Source organism: Simochromis diagramma, unplaced genomic scaffold (assembly GCF_900408965.1).
Source record: "Simochromis diagramma unplaced genomic scaffold, fSimDia1.1 OVJJ01000421.1, whole genome shotgun sequence".
Lineage (NCBI taxonomy): Eukaryota > Metazoa > Chordata > Actinopteri > Cichliformes > Cichlidae > Simochromis > Simochromis diagramma.
In genome coordinates, this window is record NW_024387250.1 from 4,379,751 (window position 1) to 4,401,800 (window position 22,050).

General features: G+C 42.7%; 1 protein-coding gene across 5 annotated transcripts in view; it reads left to right on the top strand.

Annotated features, from left to right (window-relative positions):
• LOC120715044 (slit homolog 1 protein-like) overlaps positions 1-22,050 on the top strand; it is an 82,331-nt gene that overhangs the window by 37,126 nt on the left and 23,155 nt on the right. For 4 of the 5 annotated variants that reach the window (XM_040001781.1, XM_040001783.1, XM_040001782.1 and 1 more), the window contains exons 5-10: positions 10,182-10,253; positions 11,076-11,147; positions 12,153-12,224; positions 13,008-13,171; positions 16,963-17,110; positions 21,162-21,233. In XM_040001781.1, coding sequence (XP_039857715.1) covers positions 10,182-10,253; positions 11,076-11,147; positions 12,153-12,224; positions 13,008-13,171; positions 16,963-17,110; positions 21,162-21,233 — 600 coding nt within the window. Of the gene's footprint in view, positions 1-1,707; positions 1,721-4,792; positions 4,800-10,181; positions 10,254-11,075; positions 11,148-12,152; positions 12,225-13,007; positions 13,172-16,962; positions 17,111-21,161; positions 21,234-22,050 lie in introns of those variants that run through there. The other variant, XM_040001785.1, reaches the window with a different exon arrangement.

Genomic DNA, 22,050 nt, shown 5'->3' on the forward strand with positions numbered 1-22,050 from the left:
CCATGGCTGCTGCACTGAGAGCTTTTTATTTTTCTCATCCAAGTTTCTGATGCTGCTAGAGACTGATGACTGTGGAAACATTAAATAAAAGAAATCCTCAGTTTTTCCTTTTTATTGGCAAACATCTTTCAGTAGTAAGAACTATACTTTAGTAAGAAAACCTTTATCGTGGGCATCTCTGAATGAAGTCATCATTATCAAGATGCAAGCCTGATGTCAGGACATTAGAACGCCTGTAACCAATAATTCTAACAACAACTCTACACTGGATGAACTTATTACCATGAATATTACCATGCACGACTCTAATTCCACCTTAAATTTGTGAAAATGTGTTGTGTACACTTGGTGATCTTGCCTTTGGCAAACCCCGAGTGCCTATGTCGTGTGCTTTGTGGATTACTCGGTGCAGAAACATCAGGATGAGACCCCTGACTTACTGCTGATTACATTGCTGTCTTGCTGCCTTGGGATATTTTGTGTATGGAAGTCAAAGCACTGTACATGTGTATGCCTTGGAGTGTGTGTTTGTGTGCATGTGAGTGTGTCCTCTTAAAGATAAGGTGATATACAGCATGCCCAGGGAGAACTGTTGACTTGATGTCAGCCACAATGCACCTGTCTCATACATCACGGTGAGCCAGAGTCTGCAGTCTTTATTGTTCCATCACTTCTCCTCTCCTCTGTGTTATGGAACAACCGCCTCCCACTCAGTGCCTGTTGTTCCCCTCAACATCATAATGTGTATTTAACTGCATGGGTTATATTTAAGTCAGTGCACACCCGCGAAATGTAACCATTTAAATAAGTAATACAAATATATTTAAAATGATTAAAAGCTTAGAAAAGTAACTGTGTAGCCATTAAGTAGCAAGATGGGTTAAATGTACAGTGTGCAGGTTTCCATTTTAATGAAGTCTGTTTAGACTCTGCGTCCTTGACTTTGTATATCTAGGCATGTACCTTTGGGCTGTTTTTAAGTTGAGCTTTCAGAGGGATTTGGAGGGAGAACAAGCACAACGTAAAGGTAGCTACTCTGCTCACCTTCCCTCTGGCTTAGTCCTCTCGTCTCCTTTTGCGATACTTTCCATGTGTGATGGCAACTGTAAATGCTTAAAGTAATGACTGGGAGATCTCACTCTCGATTTCAGTCACTCTAGAGAATAGACGAGGGTGTATACAAGTTCTTTAGAGAAATCCAGAGGAAACGAGGAGGTGATTTATGCAGGGGTTCATTTTGGTCAGCATTCATCAAATCTACTCTCCTCTGGTTCATGCCTTTTTTTTTCTATTCTCAGTCTTCCGAAAATGTTATCGTCTTTGCATGGAGTCAATTAGACCTCTTGAAGCTTGCTGTTTTTGTGTTGATTGAAATAGCTCCTGAATGTGTATCTTTGTGACAGTCCTCTGATCTGGTATCAGCTGCCTGTGGTTAGGTGCGGTGGATCTGTCATCACAGTGGCTCAATAACACTGACCTCAGACCAGCGCTTCCAGGAAAAGCTGTCATCCGATCTTCGGGATCAGTTTTCCACTTTCTAGGTAGCCAGCCATCCACAAAGAGGCATCTTTAACTAGTTTAGCAAGACCACACAGTGTGTGTGCGTGCGCACAGGCTCATGTGTGTGTGATAAAGGGAGAGTGAGACAGGCCAACCGGATTGACTTTGTTGTTTTTCTAAATGGCTGTCTCCTTCCCTTTTACTCCCACCCTGGCTCTGTGTAAAACATTAGTCCAATCTAGTAAAATGATTTCCAGGCTATTCTGAGAGATGGAGATGATTATTTCTGGCTTGGAGCGAGCCCGCTGGCTAATGCACAGATAGGTAATAGGAGTGATAATGGACCTGTTGAGAGGTGGTTCTACCTCACCCTCCCGGCTTTTCCTCTGTTCTTCTCACATTGTTCTCCTATTGTCCAGCAGGTAGACAGCATGATGGATGGAGACAGGGCTTGGCTGTGCCCCTGTGCAAAGCATCGCTATCGTACACCCCGCTGTCTGTTGATAGTGCCTGTAAGCGTTTGTCATGATCGATGCTGCTCAGCCCTGCTCCATCATTCAGCCTGACTGCCAATGAAAGGCTTGGACACACTCAGAAACTCAAGCAGACATAATGGTAGGGGGAAATTAGGGTGAATCTAGAGCTCTGACCAAGTATAGATTTTCTCCCTCGTTCTTGCTATAGAAACCCTTTAACTTGCTTCATGGGTGGCAGCAGAGCACGCAGCCACATGTGTGCGGTCATAAGGGACTTTTAAGCCTGCAAATACACACAGACATCATGAATCATTTACAGTGAAAGAAGAGATGTGGATAACAGTTAAACTAGCTCTGTCTTGAGTCTCAGTGTGTGTGTGTCAGCCATCATGTGGACTTGATAAGTTCCACTGACATTGTGTTTTCTCTTGGTGGTTGTTGAGTTTTCCAGTCTGGGAGCGCTGTGTGTTTCTCATTGGTTGGTGAGCTGCAGATGATTAGAGCGGAGTCCATCCATGAAATCCCCTTTAGGTCCCATCGAAAAGAGACAGTTTGAGGAAGTGTGTCTATGCGTGTGTGTTGTGAGAGTGAGGGGAAGGAGAGAGACAGAGCGTGTTAGGCCAGCTCTATTTTTCAGCATCAGAATAAATCATAAACTCTCCCCAGATGCGTCCACAATGGCCTCCCTTTCCTCTCTTTCAGCATGTGCAGAAGTGCAAGACTTTAGAGGGTTAAAGTTATAAACAAGAAGGCTGCTATGACAGTCCAACTGGCCTGCTGGAAATGAGATAATGCTGCTCAATGACATATTTCCTGCAGTCCATATAAATAAATAGAGAAAGTGACACTGCGGAGGAAAGGGGGAAGTGATACGTAGCTCCAATCAATTATTTTCCCTGCCTGTTTGTACTAGTTTTAGTTGACATTAGCTTTCAAAGTAAAACAAAGACAACAAAGACAAACAGATGCCACTGAAATGTGCTGCATTCAGTATTAGTCCAGTATTTGTTTTTCATTGTGATTCTTTGTGTGGCCTATATTTAGTCCAAGAAGAGAGAGAAAGAGTAGGGAAGCAAGACTTTCTCTCTTGGGTTTTTGTGTAAGAGTATTCCTAAAGCAGCCTCGTTATTCTTCTCTTTGTAAAAGAAGCGATTTTTCCGTCCCTGCTTACCAGTCCTCCTCCCACTAAGCTCTCTCCTCCTTTCTCCACCACAAAGGGATGAGAGAGGCACCTTACACACCGAGCATGCTAGTGTACCACATCTGTGCGCGTGTGCATGATAATTTGTGTGAGCATGAATGAAAGATTTTAAGACGTTAAGACGGTGTTTTGACCTGCAGATGATAATGGTAATCACGATGATGATGATAGTGGTGGTGTCTGGCTCGCTCGTCCAGATTGCACTTACTCCTTTGCGGAGGCACGAAACACTGAGGTCAGACAGCAGGGAGAAAGTGAAGAGAGGCACGGCTAAGAGGCATGTTTATCATTTATTTTAGCCGGAAGGGAAGCAAGACGTGAAGGTGTGGAGAGAGCAGGATTGGGGGAGGGCGTGAGGGTGAGAAGGAAGGCAGAGACAGTCTTGGCCGCACACAGGAACACTCAGTCACTCTCAGTCACTCTCTCCGGGCCACACAAATTCACATGTTCATGCCTGTGTTTTTGGCGAGGGTCCAAAGGCCCTGCAGACTCGATCTATGTGCTTTCTCACCTCATCGTCTTTATGTTATCCCCCCTCACACATACACCTTCACTCATTTTTGTTCTCTTTCAGCTCAACCAAAGACATGTCTACACATACAGTACACAAAGCGTGTCAGCACATTAAAGTTTTTGTTTATGTCTTCAACACACAAGGCATGTTTGTTAAGCTCAAAAATAGACTCATGACTCTTCAGACTTACCTTTCTTATATTTTGCTTTATTTTTGTGTGTTGTGGCCTCTGAGTGCTGATAATTGTCAAAATGTAACACCTTTCAAACTTCAAGGTTCTTTTTCTTTTAATTAAACTTTTTAAAATCATAGTCACCTTTTGTGGCTTGCCTGCCACTTCCTTGTGTTGTTCCTGGGATTTTACCAGGTTAAGTCTCTGGTCCAAAAAAAGAGTATCGACATTAAAGTCACCTGCAAAATTTCCTTAAGTTCTAGTTTTTTCTCATCTCAGTTTGAATCCCAGGCCTTCACTTTAATTGCTAATAAACATTTAGGTAATTATGCCCCTGACAGAGGAATAAATGATATGTAGACATAAACAGTTTGTGTATGTTTGGCTTAGTTTCTCTATCTGAAAGCATTGCTCTCTATTTGCAGTTGTATCTTGACTCATTTGTTGGTACATTTCCACGTGCAATGACTTCTTTTTGAAGCCCCACAGTTTGTTTATGTGGCTGTTTATATGTGTGTCTACTTGTGGGTTTTTACCATGCAGGGAGGAAGAAAGTAGTTAGCATTTAGTGGCAGCACACTGCCATTCTTTTAACAGCTCTCACACACCTCATTAACTCTCTTAATGAGTAAGTAATCAGACACATTCCCCCTCTGTCTTTCTGTCTTTTTCTCCCTCTTTAAATGGTAGAATAAAATTAAGAGCATTTGGCAAGGGTAAACATTTTCTTATCATGTAATCTAGTCGAGCTCTTGACAAAACAAACACCCGGCCTAAAATAAATGCACTTACACAGGGACCATAGAGGGAAGTCTTTTAGAGAGATACTCTATTTATAATCGCCATAAAATTTAATTAGTAATAAATGGATCAGGAACTTCTTTTCATTGACTGTGATATTTTTAAAATAGGTTGAAATGTTTTCGTAGCTTGACTGTATAACTCTTTGTAAAAGAACAATGCAGGAAGAGGTGGACTGAAGAGAGAGTGATGAAATAAGGGTGAAAGGCTGTGAAGCAGCAACAGGAAATCTTCATCCCTTTCTGCATTACTGAGTTGCTGCCCTGTGAAAAAAAAAGATTTCTATCCAGTGCATTTAAGTGATTTTCTTTGCCTGTGAAATTTAAAAGAACTATCACCCAAACAAATCTCATCTCTTGATGGGAAGTGGTCTACATTTACCCACACTTTCATACATGTGACAGCGTTTCGAAAATAGCTGGTTTTCCCCAAGTTATGCAGCAGTGAAAAGCAAACAAACAAATAAGATGTATTTATTTCATTGCATATTTTTGAGAATATCTCTTTCAAAAACAACCTGAGTTCACCTTGAGAATGTTTAAGAAAAAGTATACAGAAAAGTAAAGTGTTAATAGTGACCAGTAGCTGTAGAAGGCATCAATGAAGTCGACAGAGTGCACACATCTTCTTAAAAGGCAGTTGAAATTTCTCCTAAGAAAAAGCGTTAAAACTAACATATCATAAATAGGATTTATCCTCCCATGTATCAAAGCTTTTGACAGCCAAATGTGGAGGCACAAAGTCGGAAACTAAGAAATCTTTCGTGTATGACAGAGGCAGTTATTTGTTTTCACATGTAAGCTCATGTGCAAATATGTCTATGTATATAAAGGTCATTACGAGATATAAATTACGCCCACACCAAATATCCTGAAGCTTTGCAGGTGTCAGCCACAAAATGTGTATAAAAGCTGGACTGCCTTAAAAGTGAAGCCAATGCAGATGTGCCTTAAACTTGCTTTTTCCTCACGATCATAAGAGGGCAACTTCAGGGATTTCCGAAAGAGGCCCAACTAAATAGAGGTTTATGAGATATAACACTACTGCACAGTTGATTTAGTGCAACACTCTCTTGGTGAGTTATTGGTTTAAAAAGCTACCTTTAATACAGCATAATGTTCATTTGGGTAATTATGGTCCCCTACAGGGCGGTGCCTCCGTAGTGTAGTGGTTAACGCACTGGCTTAGCAAGCAAAAGGTTTCTGCTTCCATTCCAGACAGAGACACTAATTCCCTTTTGGGATGTGTCAGCAAGAGCATCAAGTGTAAAACTCTGCCAAATCAAACATGACAAGGGATCAGCTCAAAGAAGCTTTCATGATCTCATATAGAGCAAAATAGATGAACTACCTTGTGATTATCAAGTTGCTACCATGTGAACATGTAGCTTCCTTGAGTTTTAGTCAAAAAATTGAAATGCAAAAGCTGAAATGCCTGAAACGTTATACTTTGTTTTTAATTAAGTGGCTGAACTGCTTCAGCATCCCTAGATATTCATTTTGCCGTCACAAACAATGATTAAAGAATTAAAAGGGTCACAGCGTGTCTTTACGCTGGCGTTTTGATCCGTATATTAACATGAAACCATAGTAGGTATGTGTATCATGAAGGTGTGTACAGTGTTAGTGTAGTGTACTGAGATAGAGATCAGAGGTTAATGATGTGAATCAGACAGGAACCAGACATTACCTTCAGCGTGGAGCTAATCTTCAGACCAGGCGCCTTGAGCTATGTCTGATAACATAGCTAATTATTTCAGATATAGACTCTGCGGGGATTCTTGTAAACCAGCATATCAGTAGCTAAGTTTATTATCAGAGCAATTTACACTGATTAAACAATAAGATTGTTTGAGGTCCTGAATAAGTGAAACCTTAAAAAGCTTGACCGCAGTATATTAGAGACTGTAGTTCATACAGCGAAGACACACCTGAAAACATGTGTGTTACCGCATCATTACGGCAACAATGGGAATGAACTGTGAGCAACGTCACCCAGAAAGAGCCAGGGCTACATTAATGAACTAACTGCCCACTTGCATGGTATGTAGTGCATTAAGGTAAATGTATACCAGGTCTTGGCTCTTTTGAACACTCACTCTTGTTCACTCAAGCGTTGGATCGCACACCTATGATGAAAAAAAGGCATGCTGCGTGCAGGAAATAAGGAAAGAAAAAGTTGTAGGTCTAACATTATTGCAGCAATCTGTAAAATGCATGGAGGCCTGGGCTTGGAGTAGAGGCTGAGGGACTGCCTCGGGATATTCTTCAACGCATTGTAATGAGTGCATGGAAGGAGTCTGGGCAGTGGCGACTGCTGCAAAGCTCTGGTGGTTTCTTCTACCCCGAACAGAGCTCTGCGAGTGTCATGAAGCCCGGAGGTTATAACCGCTTCTCCTTCGTCTCCTGACTTTATCTGCTCCTGCAATCCACTATCTGACTCTGAGGTTAGATAAGTCTGATGCAGTACACACATTTTAAAACATATGCGCTGGCCAGACACTCAAATCCAAGATGATTTCATGAAGAAACAAGGCACAAAGAAGATGGAAGTGGTTCCTTTGCCAAGATGAGTTCTGAACTATCTCTGGGCTGCTGCACAAGTGATGCACTGTCGTGGTATTTGCTAAAAGGCTTTAACATTAGATTTACTGTCACTAGATTTTGTGTCAAACACCATGGTGACCATTATCTCTATTTGTGGTGACTGTTGTCATATAATCATGTCTGTTTTTGAATGGATCAGTGCTTCCCTGAAATCAGCTCGACTGAAATCAACTAATCAGAGATGTCAAAGTTCTCAGCAGCAACACAGTTGGAGCCAAGCTTAGAAAATACCAGTGAGGGGCAACCACAGACTATGTAAAATACAGTATGGTCTCCCACAGCAATGTCCTGTTTGCCATTTTAGGAATGTGTAAATGCAGAAATGTCGAGTTGCTAAATTTAATATTGTTCTGGCTCCTGTAGGAGTTTAACCCGTCGATAAATCCTTATAGAATACAGAAGACTTCAGACTCCAAACCATGACCACTGTGATTATTGTGTTATATGTGACAAAGGGAGAGAAAGAAACATGCAAAGGGACAAAAGCAGTATAAGTAAATGAGATTTTCTGGCACTATAGATAGCATCATTTATAGTTGTCATGGGTTTTTTTTTTTTGAGGGGGGGTGCACATTGTCCCAGAATAGACTTATATTTTTAAAGTGACCTCCCACGACCTCAGCACCAAATCCAGTCAAACAGCACCATAATTGGTAGTCTATAGATCACTCTAACCAATTGTGTTTTAGCATGCTAGCAGGATTGACGAGTTCACCCTAGAGCTATCATTTTACTACTTACAAAAATGGGATTGTCCTCATATCATCAGAGCTTTCCATCCTTTTCTCATGCCTGTCCCCATATTTATGTCTTTCTTCCTCTCCCAGCACCTAATGCCTCCGGCATTTAATGCCGCCTGAGCACAGCAATTTGTTGAAATTTCCCATTGGAGCCTGGGAGTGAACACACACATACAACCACCACACAGAGAAAAGATATCCTCATATGTCCAGGGGCAAGAAGTCATTAACCAAATGTATGCAGAAGATCACAAAAGAGACATCTTTTGTGTGTTGGTGGTTTTCTTTTGTTGTAGAAAGGTGAAGAGAAGGTGAGGGGACTAATTAGTAATTAGAGTTCAGGTCCAGGTAGACCTCCTTTGATAAGCGGCACCAATTCAGCCCGGGTGCCAGACTGACTCAGCTTTCATTTCTTCACTCATGCTGTTTTGCCAAGAGAACAACAAAGGAGCTGGAGGGAGCACAACCGTTCTGGCTCTCATGTTTGCTAGTTAGGAGACACGAAGCCGGTTTGGTGTTTGGGATATGATCCTGCAAAATATGGCAGACTGACAGAATAGCTAGATTATTGTTGTGTAATTGCCTAAATTGCCTGCTAACTGTGATGCCCTATATCTCAATGAAAGCAGATGTTATGCAGATCTTCCGAGAAAATGTAACTCAGAAACCTCACAGGATAAAATTAGAATGTGCCACTAGATGGAATATTTATGTTCTGTCTGAACGCGAGCCAGCGACGTGTGTGTTTCATTTGCACATCTGTACGTGCTCGTCAGGTTTTTGTGTGTTCAGAATAGCAGCCATATAAAGGGCTGCTTATTTGTTCCCTTATCCGCTAAATAAAAGTGCCCCTAACACGGTCATTCCCATGCAACATCATTGTAATGCCGTCTTTTAATGGAACAAGACTGTAAACACGGGGCAAGACCCTACAAGTCAGAGTAGACTGCCACAATTCAATCTGACCTCAATATTTTATGCCATGGAATCAAACACACAAATTCCATTTTAATTGTGGTGTATTTGCAGTGGCCTGCATAGTACTCTTTTAATTTTTGCTGTACCGTAAAGAAACAACCACCCATTCATTAGATGGATTGAGCAACACAACCGCTGTAATGCGTTTTACTCCCCTCTTTTGTATCCTGCCGAAACAATGTCTGTGCGATATTCATTCCCGGGAACATTCTGGAAAGCATCACCCAGTGGGGACACTATGTGAGACTGTGTGTCTTGGGAACTCATTTTAGCATCACCCCATGGGGGTTTTAGCGTGGATATTTGTTGTGTGCATCAGAGGATTGCATGCTGTGGTGCGCATGAACATTAACTAAGCAGGAGTCATCAAAGTCTGATTCTGGTGTTGTGCCTTAGCCCTTCTGTGGGTGACCATAAGTGCTCTGTTTACATCTGTCCGGGCTGTGGGAGCCTTCCTTGCATGAGGCAGGAGCCTCTCTGGTATCAGCCAAGAGTTTCCCTGAGTAGAGTATGTACAGAAGATGGTTACATGCTTTCTGAGTCAGGTTAGCTCACAATTTAAACAATAGGCAAAATACTGTGACAATTAAAATAGGTCTTGTGCTTCAAATACTGCTCTTCTCTCTGTTCGGGTCGATCATCACACACACACACTCACACACACACCAAATATTATATGGGAAAATAATGCTCTTTGTGCTACTGCGGGAACACCACCAACATCTCATTGGTCGCTGCCCAGCTGTCTGTCTGCCCAACTGTCTGTGAACTGGTGCCTCACACCAGTGCATGGTCAGGGCACAGTGAACAAATTATAGCCTGAGTGAACATTGAATAATACAGCCAACAACAAAAAAAATAACATCTTCATTATGAATGAGTTGGCCATGCAGTATCAGACCTAAGGGTGTTGGCAGAAGGAAAAAAAAATGCCCATAGCGTTCCTGTTCTGCACCATTGAGTGTGTTAAAAGAAAGAGCTACACTGAATAGAGTTTGATTCCTGCTGCTAGCAAAGCATGCTTAAACACTAGAAGTGAAAGGTTCACAGAGGAAATTGCTGGAACATGTTAACATTGCTTCCGAAATTGAGTTATATTGGACACACATCCTCTCAAAGTAAAAAAAGACCAAACCAAAGCGATAATCGAAGATGGATTGTTTCTAACCGATGCCTTCTTATTGTCTCCGCAGAGATCTGAGCGAGAACTACATCCAGTCCATTCCCAGAAAAGCTTTCAGGGGAGCTACAGACATCAAAAACCTGTGAGTACCTCACTCTTTCCAGGGTAAATGTGCTCTGCCCTGCAATGTACAGTTATCTTCATTATTAAATAAGGATTGGTCTATAGAAGCTTTAAAAAAGTTATGAGGTTATGATGAATGCAACCAAAAAGTCTAGCAACATCTGAAAGTAACCACATTTACAAACTGAAAAATACATGGAAACAGTTAAGTGATTAAAAGTCGCTTAAGGAAGTATAAAAATAACTGGTTAATTAGTTATTAACATGATTCTAACATTGCAGTTATGGCAAGTCAATGAAGAGTCAAGCAAGATTATACAGAATAAATTATTATATTACAAGCTACTGTAAATGAACATTTTCCAATATTTATCCAGTCGGGTTAATGGCCTTTGGTAACCGCAAAACATTATGTACATGTCGGTATGTGTAATTTCAGCAGACTGTGCATCACACTGATTAAATAGACTAACTACCTCACACACGCTCACACACACGCGCACACGCGCACGCGCGCGCGCACACACACACACACACACACACACACACACACACACACACACAGAGCTCCCCAAAGGCGTCTTGTAGCAACACTGATTTGCATCTTCGCACGGACACATACTGTAGATTTATGAGGTGTATCGATGCAGATAAACAATTAGTGAAGTGCTACTCTTGGGGTTACAAGAGCTGAGATGACTAAACCAGTATTGATTTACCACAATCCATCAGTGTTCTGCTCACTGTACCCATGATTACAAATAGCCTATAGGGAGGCGGAAAGATTGTTTACTGTATGTGCCTCGTGTAACAAAGGCTCTCTCTTGTGTGTGATCTGCAGCCAGCTGGATAAAAACCACATCAGCTGCATAGAGGACGGAGCCTTCAGAGCTCTGAGAGGCTTGGAAGTGCTGTAAGTATCTGAAGTGATGCTATTCATCCAACCCAGCCCTCTATTGTTCCATTAAAGCACTTAGTTAAATTAAGACATTGTTTTGGCCTCGCTAATAAGCATAACTAACAAAGCACAGGCCTGGCTTATATCAAAATACCCCCCTGTGGGCCTCACGAGGGGGGCCAGCATCATGGAGACCAAGCTCCATTAAGTCACAGTTGACAGCAGTGTTCCCTTCGATCACATTAACACCCCCCACCCGCCCACCACTTCACCTCCATCTACACATCACCCACTTCTGGGCAGGCCATCTGACATTTGGGGGTTCCTACCATTTTACAAAAAAAATAATAATAATAATCCTATTCAAGTTAGCACTCAATCCTCCATGCATTGGTGACCATGCTTAGCAGTTTTTGAACATTCAATTAATCATCCCTTGTCTAAAGTGTCCAAGCGGTCTCTGTTAGAGCTCTCCACCTGAAACAATTTAGACTTATAGTTCAGGCAGGGGGACGAGGGCACTTTGACAGGCTTGCTATTTTGATAGTGAAAGGCTGTTTTGCATGTGTGTTTGTGTATGAAGGGTTTGAAAAAAGTGACAGCTGCTGTCATGACATGGAGGAAATAGTCGTAGGGTTGTCACAGTGGTACAAGCAGGGATAGGGGGTTGTTTTGATAGGGTCTGTATTTATAGGTTTCGTGGGGGGAGGAGGACAGCTTGCGTTGAAAGGGGGTAGCAGGTTGAAATATTGCAAAGGGTTATTAGGCTGATTGAAATGACCCGATTCTCTTTCTGCAGCTGATGCCCAGAGTTCGATGAAAGTGGTGTGATCAGGACTGTGAGCTTGCCTGTGCATATTTGCATGCATGAATGTCTGCATCTGCGAGGAATAAGGTGCTAGACTCCTGATAGGCCACGAGAAGAAAGAGAGACGGGGGGAGAGTTTCAAAGAGACGGGACAGAAGAGAACTGATTCCAAAAAGTTTACTGATGCTAAAATCTTGTTTTCTTTTTCACAGAACGCTGAACAACAACAACATCAGCAGCATCCCCGTCTCTAGCTTCAACCACATGCCCAAACTACGGACTTTGTAAGTCTCACAAATCCCACCACTTTTCTACTGATCCGGAGATATTTCCCATAAAAATAAAACAATATTCCACACACAAAAAGGCAAAGCAGAGAAAGGGCTGAGTCCTGTGTGATTTCAATGGGAGTAGACAGGTTCTGTCATTCCAGTCAATGTTGGGTGGCAGCCATAACCACAGAGTACCACAGAAGGGTCTGTAGCAATGCCAGGGGCCATTATTCCCTCCATCTAAAGACAACAACTGGCCCAGATAGACACAAATAGCCCCACAAGTCTATTGTGTATTGTGCATTGTATGTGATTACTAAATCTGAAATTATGCACAAATTAAAACAATTATGCCTGCTGAAACTCTGGACCGTGACTCCACTGCTCTTGCGGTGACATTTTAGGCTCCCAGTGGGGTAGTATTATATGGCTTTTCTGTTTGTGCGCACACCATGCGTCTGCACACATGGGTTTGCGAGTTAACACACATGCTCCAGAGGTCCACCTCACCACGGCAAGAGTTATTCTGGACAGGCACAGCACTGCAGGAATGCAGTGTTTGGAGTAGGTTTAGAAAAGACCTCTTTAGTGTTCCTCTTTTTTAGAAAGTGTCATTTATAATCATCCGTGCAGCGTATCATTTGTGTTTTGCCACAGGGATTGGATGTGATGAGTTGTAGGAAAGAATAGACACGTTTTATGCTATTTATGTCTTCAGCTTGTGGTATTTTAGACAGAAAAGGAAAACTTCTTCAATCAATCAACTTTTCTTTTTTTTCCCCTCTCATTTAACAGCCGTCTCCACTCGAACAATCTGAACTGTGACTGTCACCTGGCGTGGTTGGCCCAGTGGCTCAGGCAGAGGCCTACAATTGGCTTATTCACACAATGCACTGCCCCTCCTGAGCTCAGAGGACTTAATGTGGCAGAAGTACAGAAGCATGAATTCAGCTGCTCAGGTAAGATACATTTACAATAAACTTTTGACCACCATCAATGCATTTTATAAAAGTTTTTTTTGTGCAAAAGGCAGCAAACAAAATGGTTCTTTATGACAACGTCTCCCTGTGGAGTAAATCTTTTACGGTCCCCTGGTCACACTGACACAAAAACACAGGAAGTATCCTGTGTTTTTGTTTCAGTGTGTATTCACCTGGCAGCCACATGATAACCTGGCAACCCCATGCTCTCTTCTGGCCTTTGCATGAGTGCCCACCTCTTGAGGAGCTGGCGCTGTTGCAAGGAAAATGCCCAGCGCACAGCTGGAGCGATGGCTGCCCCCATTGACAGTAGACCCTCTCTCCTCAATTTGTCATTATTTATAGCTTCTCACCTTCTAGCACAAGGATAACCGTGGCTTTGAAATCACTATTTCTTTTGCGGTGTGTGCGCATGTGTGTGCGTGCGCGTGCACGTGTGTGTGTGAGAGACAGAGAGAGCATGTGCATGTGGGTGTGTCATGCCGTGCATTGGGGTTATCATATCCGGACAATGGAAAAACAGCATGAGAACCTCCACTCCCCACAAGGCCATCTCACTTGCAACGCCAGCTGCGAGGGGTGTTTGTGTCTACGTTTGTGTGTGTGTGTGTGTGTACCTCTCTCTGTCTCTCTCTCTCTCCATGGGTTGTGATTTTTACGCAGCCATACGGCGTGACAGCACAGATCATTAACTATTCATCGCCCAGGGAAAGAGACTCAAAGCGTGGGAGTGTAACGATTCCAGATACGAAAGGGGAGCAGGGGGTGTAAGGGAAATTTGGTTTCTGATAGGATACTGATACAGAAAGTTGAGGTCTCGAATGATGGAGAGCTGTAGTTCATGTAGCATACATATAAGCTGCTGTTGTGTAAAAATACCTAAAAGAGTTAGGAGTGTTGTAGACAGACAAACATTGATTTTTTTTTGAGAGTGTCAATGGCTGATCGTTTTTGTGCCTGCTAACACCAGCAGGAAATCTACCGCTACTATGTATTTGTGTGTGTAAGTACACAGTGATGCACACACACAAACACATACTAACAGTTTCTTCTTGAGAGGATGAGTGACCAGAAGTTGAACTCCCAGTGAAGGACTCATTAGGGACTGGCTCGCTGGCACACGCATATACACACATACTCCTGTTTTTTGGGGTTTTTTTAGTATTTTTGATGTTCAGCACTGTGTGGTTGTGCGTGTAGTTAGTGTGAGCTGTGACCAGGCCAGGCCACCTGCGGGGGATTTGGGGCGGGGTGGCGCTGTGTTGGAAGAAAAGAAGATGGAGAAGCGAGGCGTGTTGCTGTTATGAGAGGCAGGAGAAGGAAAACGGGGTACAGTGTGTTATTCATCGATTCGAAATATGATGAAATTCTGCAGCACCCTGTGTTATGACTCACTTTCTTTCAGTCCCAGTTTTAGGCTGGAAAGCACCACTGTATTGTAAATTTTTGCCTGTAATGAGCAGAGTAACACATTTACTGCTTCGCTTTGAGGAAAAATATTTTTCCAGGCAGTGATTTATCATCAGTCCCCTTTAAAAATGGGGTCATTCTTTAACAGTTTAAAAAAACATTGCTGTGTGCTGTACCAATACTTAATGATTAAAAAAATGGAAAAGCGGCTTTAAAAAGTACTAAATCCAGGTGAAAATTGGATTTTAAACAACATTTGCAGAATAAACACTCCTTCTTTAACTTTCTAAATGCTTGAAGGGACTCCTGTGCAAAACCAGTCACTCATTTGCGTTATCTCACAAATTTCTGCAGTGAGATGCATTTTCTGTTCTCCAAACAATTTTGTTTCTTTCAAAAAGGTTTTTAGGTTTGAAATCTGGCTGAAAATCTTTTTCCCCCTTAGCTGTAGCCAATTACACAAGCGTCAGTTTCTGCTTTAGGATACAGTTACTCCCGTTTGTCTTAATGGGCTTTTCTGTGTGTTTTTTTTATTCAAACCAAACATTACGCATAACTCCCATGATCGTTTGCAGCAGATCAAACCCAAAGTTAAAAGGTTCTTGTGCCAACATCATGCTCTATATGACAAAAAATGGATGACTAATTCTACCGCATAACTGCTCTCACAATATAATACAAAAGTAAAAATATTGTGTTTGAGATGAATAATTAATAATGAATTGCTTCAGGGTTGAATACAATACAGCTCTTGTAGTGTGAAACAGGAATTACCCTATAAAAATGGGAAACTGCAGAGGAAACAAATGGGAAGAGGCCAGCGATGGAGGGGAGTTAAATATCAAGACTTGTGAGCACATGGACAGAAGCTAATGGCTTGCAGTGATAAAGAGGCTGAAAATGAGGATGTTAAAAGGGAGTCTGAAAGTACAGGTGGAGCAGGGGAAAACTGCTGGAAGAAGGAAAGCAAATAAAAGAAGGGCAATGGGAAGGTAACTGGGTAGCAGAGAAGGCGAATTGGAGAGATAATGGGGGATAGGCAGGGAAAAAAAACAGGGGAGGAGCAAACATCAAACAGCTTCACCTCAAGTGTACCTGTCACAGAGCTGTCATTGTTAAGGGCGCTCCAGCTGTGCTCTGCACTCCCCCTGATCCCAGGCCTGTCAGATATGCCATGTTGGATCAGAAGGGAGTTTTTCTCTGCCCTACACCTGATCCCAGATCTGTCAAACCTCTGCCGTCCTCTGATCACAGTGCCTCATATCGCATGTGCTGAGGGACTGTACCAGTGTCACACTCGCGATGATAATCGCTGACTTGATTCCCAGATGTGTCGAAGCATTCCGTCCCATCAGGTAATTGATTATGATTGGCCAGATGTATGAAGTCTGACCTTAAACATGTCTTATTAGCTAAATGGTCCAAACGCTCGCGCCAGTAATTTTATGGTAAACCATAATGATTCTGGAGTTATGCTTTCTCTGTCACCGACTTTCACCATCACTCACTCTGTCTTCCTCTCGCTGAATGTCTACTCCCACTTGGCTCTCTCGCCAACATTTTTCCACACAAGCTGAGCGATAGATAGGAACGCGATCAAATATTCATGGTTTGAAACTTGGATTAGTAATGCTGTGTAAATGAGGCCATTTAAAAGTCTGTTTTATTCATTTTATCTGGGTTAGACTTGCGTACACACATCTTGTACGCACACACCAAACACGCTGTACTGGCAGCGCAAGCGCCTGCTCTTCACCACACTGTTGACAGTGCCATAGCTATTTGAACAGGTATCTAGAGACAGTATGACGGGTTGTGTGCTCTGTATGCAAATTAAAAAGTTGAAGCTTTTTAGAAGTGGAGAGGTGGGGGGTTGTAAAGCTGAATGTGCAGAATGGCATCAGTTCTTCCCAGAGAACGCAGACTCAGGAGGAATATTTGCGAAGAGATCAATGGATGTTATTGGGAGACCTTCAATTGCCACTCCAGCTCATTCAAGCGCTTTCTCTCCCCTACATCTACTTCGGCACTGCTTTGATATATAACCTAGTTTCTTACCCACTGATTCTAAAAGCTATGTAAGTCTTTTTCTTTTATTTGTTTTTCTCATCCCTAGGAATGCGTGTTCATTTGCAATTCAGCTTATAAAACAAAGGCTTGATGACTTGAGCAGCCGCATAAGAGTTTAAGCCTCAATTAGGAGCATGAGGGGCTTTATATCACCACAGAAAGATCTCCAGCAATTACATCCATTACATCTTGTTATCCTGAAACCAACAAATTCACCTGTGCTCACACACCTGTAGCAGCTCCACATTCCTCTCTTTTATGCATATCCTTCCCTCTGATTGTCTCTTCAGGACACCAGGAGTCTTCAAGCCCGCAGCCTTGCAGCACTGGTGGAGGCTCTTGTCCTGCCATGTGTACCTGCAGTAACAACATCGTGGACTGTAGAGGAAAAGGTCTGACTGCCATCCCAGCAAACCTGCCTGAGAGCATGGCTGAAATGTGAGCGCACTACTTCTTTCTTTATCAAACATGTGACAAAAAAAAGCTTTTACAAAAGAAAAAAAAGTCTTCAAATAAAAACCATCTGTGTCTGAAAAATAATAAGTGCAAAATCTGATACCGCCTGAAAACTTTAGAAATATACATTTTTCATGACTGCTGCACTGCAGCTATCACAAATGTCCATAATTCTTTGCAGAGTGTTTTCATGGACGAGTGACTGACATGGAAAAGATTCATTATAAACTCCTCAAAAATTCTTAACATTCTTAATTTAATTCTCTTTGCATCAGTCAACGTTTTCTTTAATTGTAGGGGTTTCACAAGGCCGGGGGAGATATGAGCATGCTTGTTTTATGTACGCATGCTGTTCTGGGTTAGTTTTTTCAGCATGAATAACCTGGCAGGGCATTCATCATTTTACTGTGCACTGAGAACGACACATACAGTCTTATGGTCGACTGTAGATTGAAACTGCATGCTCTTATCAGCTCAGATGGCTGTGAACCACATGCGAGTGCTTTACTAACATCCCTCCCTCAGTTTATCAGCCCTCCAACATCTGTCTGAGTATTAACTGTTTACGGCCCAGGATACTGTAATTCCTAGGAATGCATGGCTAGACTTTTCAAACGAGTCTTTTTTAGTTCTCTTTATCGGGCTTTCATGCCACTCGCAGAAATCTGCATGAAATGGCACTGCAACTTTGTGATTTATGCATGGTGAGAAAAAAAGGAGGATGAAGGGAGCAAGCCAGCGGTCGCATTGCATGTTCTTCCAAGGAGCATGTGTGTCGTTAGGAGGACACAGCAAGTTTCTAGGTCTCCTCCTCCCCATGGGGTCTGTTTATAAATACCCAGCTACCATGGAAGTCACAGATCCCATGTTCCCCAACAACCCTGACCCATTTCTAGTGCAGTGGCGTTCTGAATTTCCTAATTTGGACATGCTGGTCCACACTTCTTGTTCTTGTCTAATTAAATGACCACCCAAGAAATACAGAGACATTTCTAAAAGCTAGGCTTCAGGCATCTTGCATTTTTACTTTTGGGATATAATTAATTCAGCCTGATCTTTAGTCCTGGTCTACAAACTGTAAAACATGGAAAAATTGAGATGCAGTTTTGCAATGTTTTATGGTTTGTAGACCTCCTCAGCATACCCTCCAGTTGTAATGTTCCACAAGTGGGATATCATACACACTAATATGATCTATGAGACTAATAACCAGTGAGCTGCACTAATGGGTGACCAGGGAAGCTTCTGAAGGATAGCTCTATCATGCACGTTTTATAGAGAGTGGAGTCTATCTGGATAGCAGATGGGTTAGGCCATGTTAAAACCTTCCCTGCCCTTCACATCTAATTGGTGCTTTACTGTGTTCTGCTAATAAACTCTACTATGCTCTGACTCATCTTTTACAAGACCACAAAGGTAAATCACTCGGTTATATTGTGCCTATTTTGTCCTGCCGATCAGGGCCTTACCTTACAGGTTTAATTCCCACAATTTTCTTTCCTGTACCCGTGTCTCCTCCTCTCTACATTTTTTTATCACTACATTTCACTCTGTCCTCCCTCCCTCTCTCCCCCCATTGCCGGATTTCAAGGAAACGCCGAATAACTAAAAAGGAGGGGGTTGAGGCGGTGGTCCGTTCTGTAACTTGGTGCAGCAGGTTTGATCTGTGCTTGAAGTTCATTATAAAATCAGTTGCAATTACAGCAAGGGCGGCTGCTAGATATCAAGGCTAGCCTAATACCTTGTTAATGAGGCCCTCTGTAACTCACGAACACACACGCATGCTGCTCTCATTATGTACAAATCGGAGGATTGCGAACCTCTCTGCCCCGTTTTACCCTAATGAATGCCAGTGTTGTGTTTATGGCTGCCGAGGATGTGAGCTGGTTTCTGGTCCTCTGTCTTGTGAAACCAGGCCTAGTTAGCTTGAACGCTACCACAACAGATTATTATGCGCCATAGTCCCCGTCTGCAATGAGTGAATGCTGCCATAAAATTCTCCCCCCTGCCTTTCATCCACACCGCTATGGCTCTGCCATCTACTTCTTACTCACGCACTCACTGGGTGAATACCCAAAGGCATAATGTGTTTCCCCTTAATGAAAACCATGCCCAGGCCTTAATGAAAAGGATGAAGAACATTGATTAGACTGATACAAACAAGAGAACGCACACACACTCAGACACACATACAAATGTTGAGCCTGATAAATTGGATGCGAACCATTGATCGTTGGTCCACTGGCAACTCTGAGAGATTCTATCTTATTTTTTTCCTGTCTGCCAATTGGACGGAGTAGCTCCTGTGTTGATTGCAGGGATTAAGTCGCTTCCACATATTGATCTGGAAGGCGTGACAATGTGAGAGCTTAAAAGTTGTCAGGCAGGCAGTGTGTGTATATCCTTGTCTGGCTCAGAGAAACACACCGGGATACCACAGCATGTAGGCATGCTTATACACAGCAGACGTATACATACACATACAAACATCATGTAGAGTGCCAGACTGGTTTGGACCAGTCAGACAGACTGGTTGATGAGAGAAGGCGCTAAAGCCACTTGGCCCACCACTCTGCCGCATGGTGAGGGCAGAGGAACCACAGTGCTGTCACTCCTCTCTAAATCCACAGACTCGCTGGGACATTCAGACAAAAACAGACAGAGAGAGCATGTCCACCACAGGAATCTGTGGTCTGGAATCACTGCTATCCTGAGAATGTCAGTTGGATTTCTATATCTCTCCTTAAAGGCCACTCCTTTTGAAGGGGAAAGATTCTTGATTACCAAAAAAATAAAAAAATAAAAAAATGTGGAAACCCCAAACTGTTAACTGTTGTGGCTAATGTCCCAACAAAACATTTACCCCCCATGGATAGAAATAAACATAGCAATGCAGAAGGCCTAAGAGGCATGTAGTAAATCTGAAATGCCTCTAACGGAGTAATTAAATCCTGTGGAAATGGTTGCACGCCAAGAAGTCACATACTTAAGAAGGTGATGGTTAAATCTATCAACAGCCATCCTTTGGCCAAAGAGTTTTGCAGATTTTAAAATATTTCTCATTTCCCTGCGGTGACAAATAGCATCTTAATGATTTTTAGATTCTGCCGTAGCCGCCCGCCCACCACAGGCCCATGCCTCATGGTCTGCAGCCAGTCCCTCTGCTGGGAGGCAGAATGGTAGACCAACCAGACAGGCTTGCAGCTGGCTCCCTCTGGGCCCTGCTAAGCCTTGGTAAGGACAGTTTTAAAAGCTGTGAACTGACCTGCAGATAAACAGCCCTCTGCCAGTTACACAAGGGAATTGGTCTGGAACTTAGCTGGGTCCTAAGTAGCAGTTTGAAACGCACATATGCATACCCGCTCTAATGAGATGTCTATTTCCCTGGGCACATCTGAGACTGATTAGAGTCGGTTACTGCTCTGTACTACATGCCCAAGTGTATGTTTGTCTGTGTATTAATTTCATTCTTTGACAGTTGTTTTATGGTAAGATTTTTTTTCCGAGCGCTTTCCTTGTCAACTTTACTTCAGCAGCTCTTAGGCTCAGAGGAAAAAGTAAACTGAAAGAAGCAATATTTCACCCTGCTGCAAAGGTTTCAGTAGACACTTTGCAGACACCCTGAGGATAACAGCGAATTTAACAAGAACAAGTGAGATCATTATTGATCTCAGGATCTCATATGAGAACATAAGTGCTGGAAACTGTAAATGCTATCTCACAAAGAAATATGACTTTTAGTTTAAAAAAAAAAAGGCCTTAACACTCTCACACAAACGAAGACCGAGCATTTTCCCCTCCAGTCCTATTCCTCAGCACTTTAGCATTCACACTGTTTATTGGTTCTGAGGATGTTATGACTCCAACATGCCTGGACCTATTACAGCTGGGGAATAGATCTCCACTAATATAATCAGGCCAATCACTAAGGGTCAGAGGTGATTACTCAACTCTGTTAACATGGAGAACTCTATTGTTTGTTTAAATAACACTATATCTTCTTCTCCTCTCCTCTCCACTTCTCTCCTCTCAGACGTCTGGAGCAGAATGGGATTAAGTCTGTTCCACCCGGAGCCTTCTCTCCCTACAAGAAACTGCGTAGGATGTAAGTACATCAGTACACTCACCCTCAGGGCTAAATAATACAGATGAGAACGAGAAGTTTAGGGCTGGAAAAAGAAGCGACAATTGGCGGTCTTCTCATTCCACATCCAGGGAGCATGAAGTATTTATTTTGTCTGTGCCTTAAGAACAAATTCTTGTTCTCAGACTAGTGGTGGCATGGAAAGCAAGCACTCACATCCTACATGAGCGTAATAACAGCTCTCATTTTTCAGTGCTATATACTGGTATTCCCCTGGTTAGTGTTGTGTCCAGTCTGAGTGTGTGTGTTGTGTGCCTGCTTGGGCAAACTGCAAACCACCGGCTGGGACGATGATGATGAGGGGACAGAGAGTGTGTTGGAATGAGGGCTGAGGCTTCGTTCTCTGAACAGTGACAGGCGGGCAGTTAAACACGGAGTGGTTTTTCACCCGTTGAGCCAGCTGTCCGGCCAACTAGCCAGCACACAACCAGGCAGCCAAACCCATACCTCCAACACCACCAGATCTGACTGACATAGCAGCGGGGAGATGGAGGAAACCGGAGGTCAGGGAGTTTTTCTGTCCTTCTTAAAGGAATTCTCACGGTTTTATCATCCAGCCCCGGGGACAGTTTGAAGTTCAGATGAGGTGAACAGAGAGCGGTAGACAGAGCAAAGCAGCTGCTGTCTTAATGTAGCTCCAAGTTAATCCCCAAAATATTTTATATTTTATACTAAAATTAATTAATTTTTTTTTTTGAGGCTATACTATATATATTGGAAAAAATGTCAGCAATGACAAACCAGACTATCCGGTGTGTCCAATGTCTATGTTAAGCTT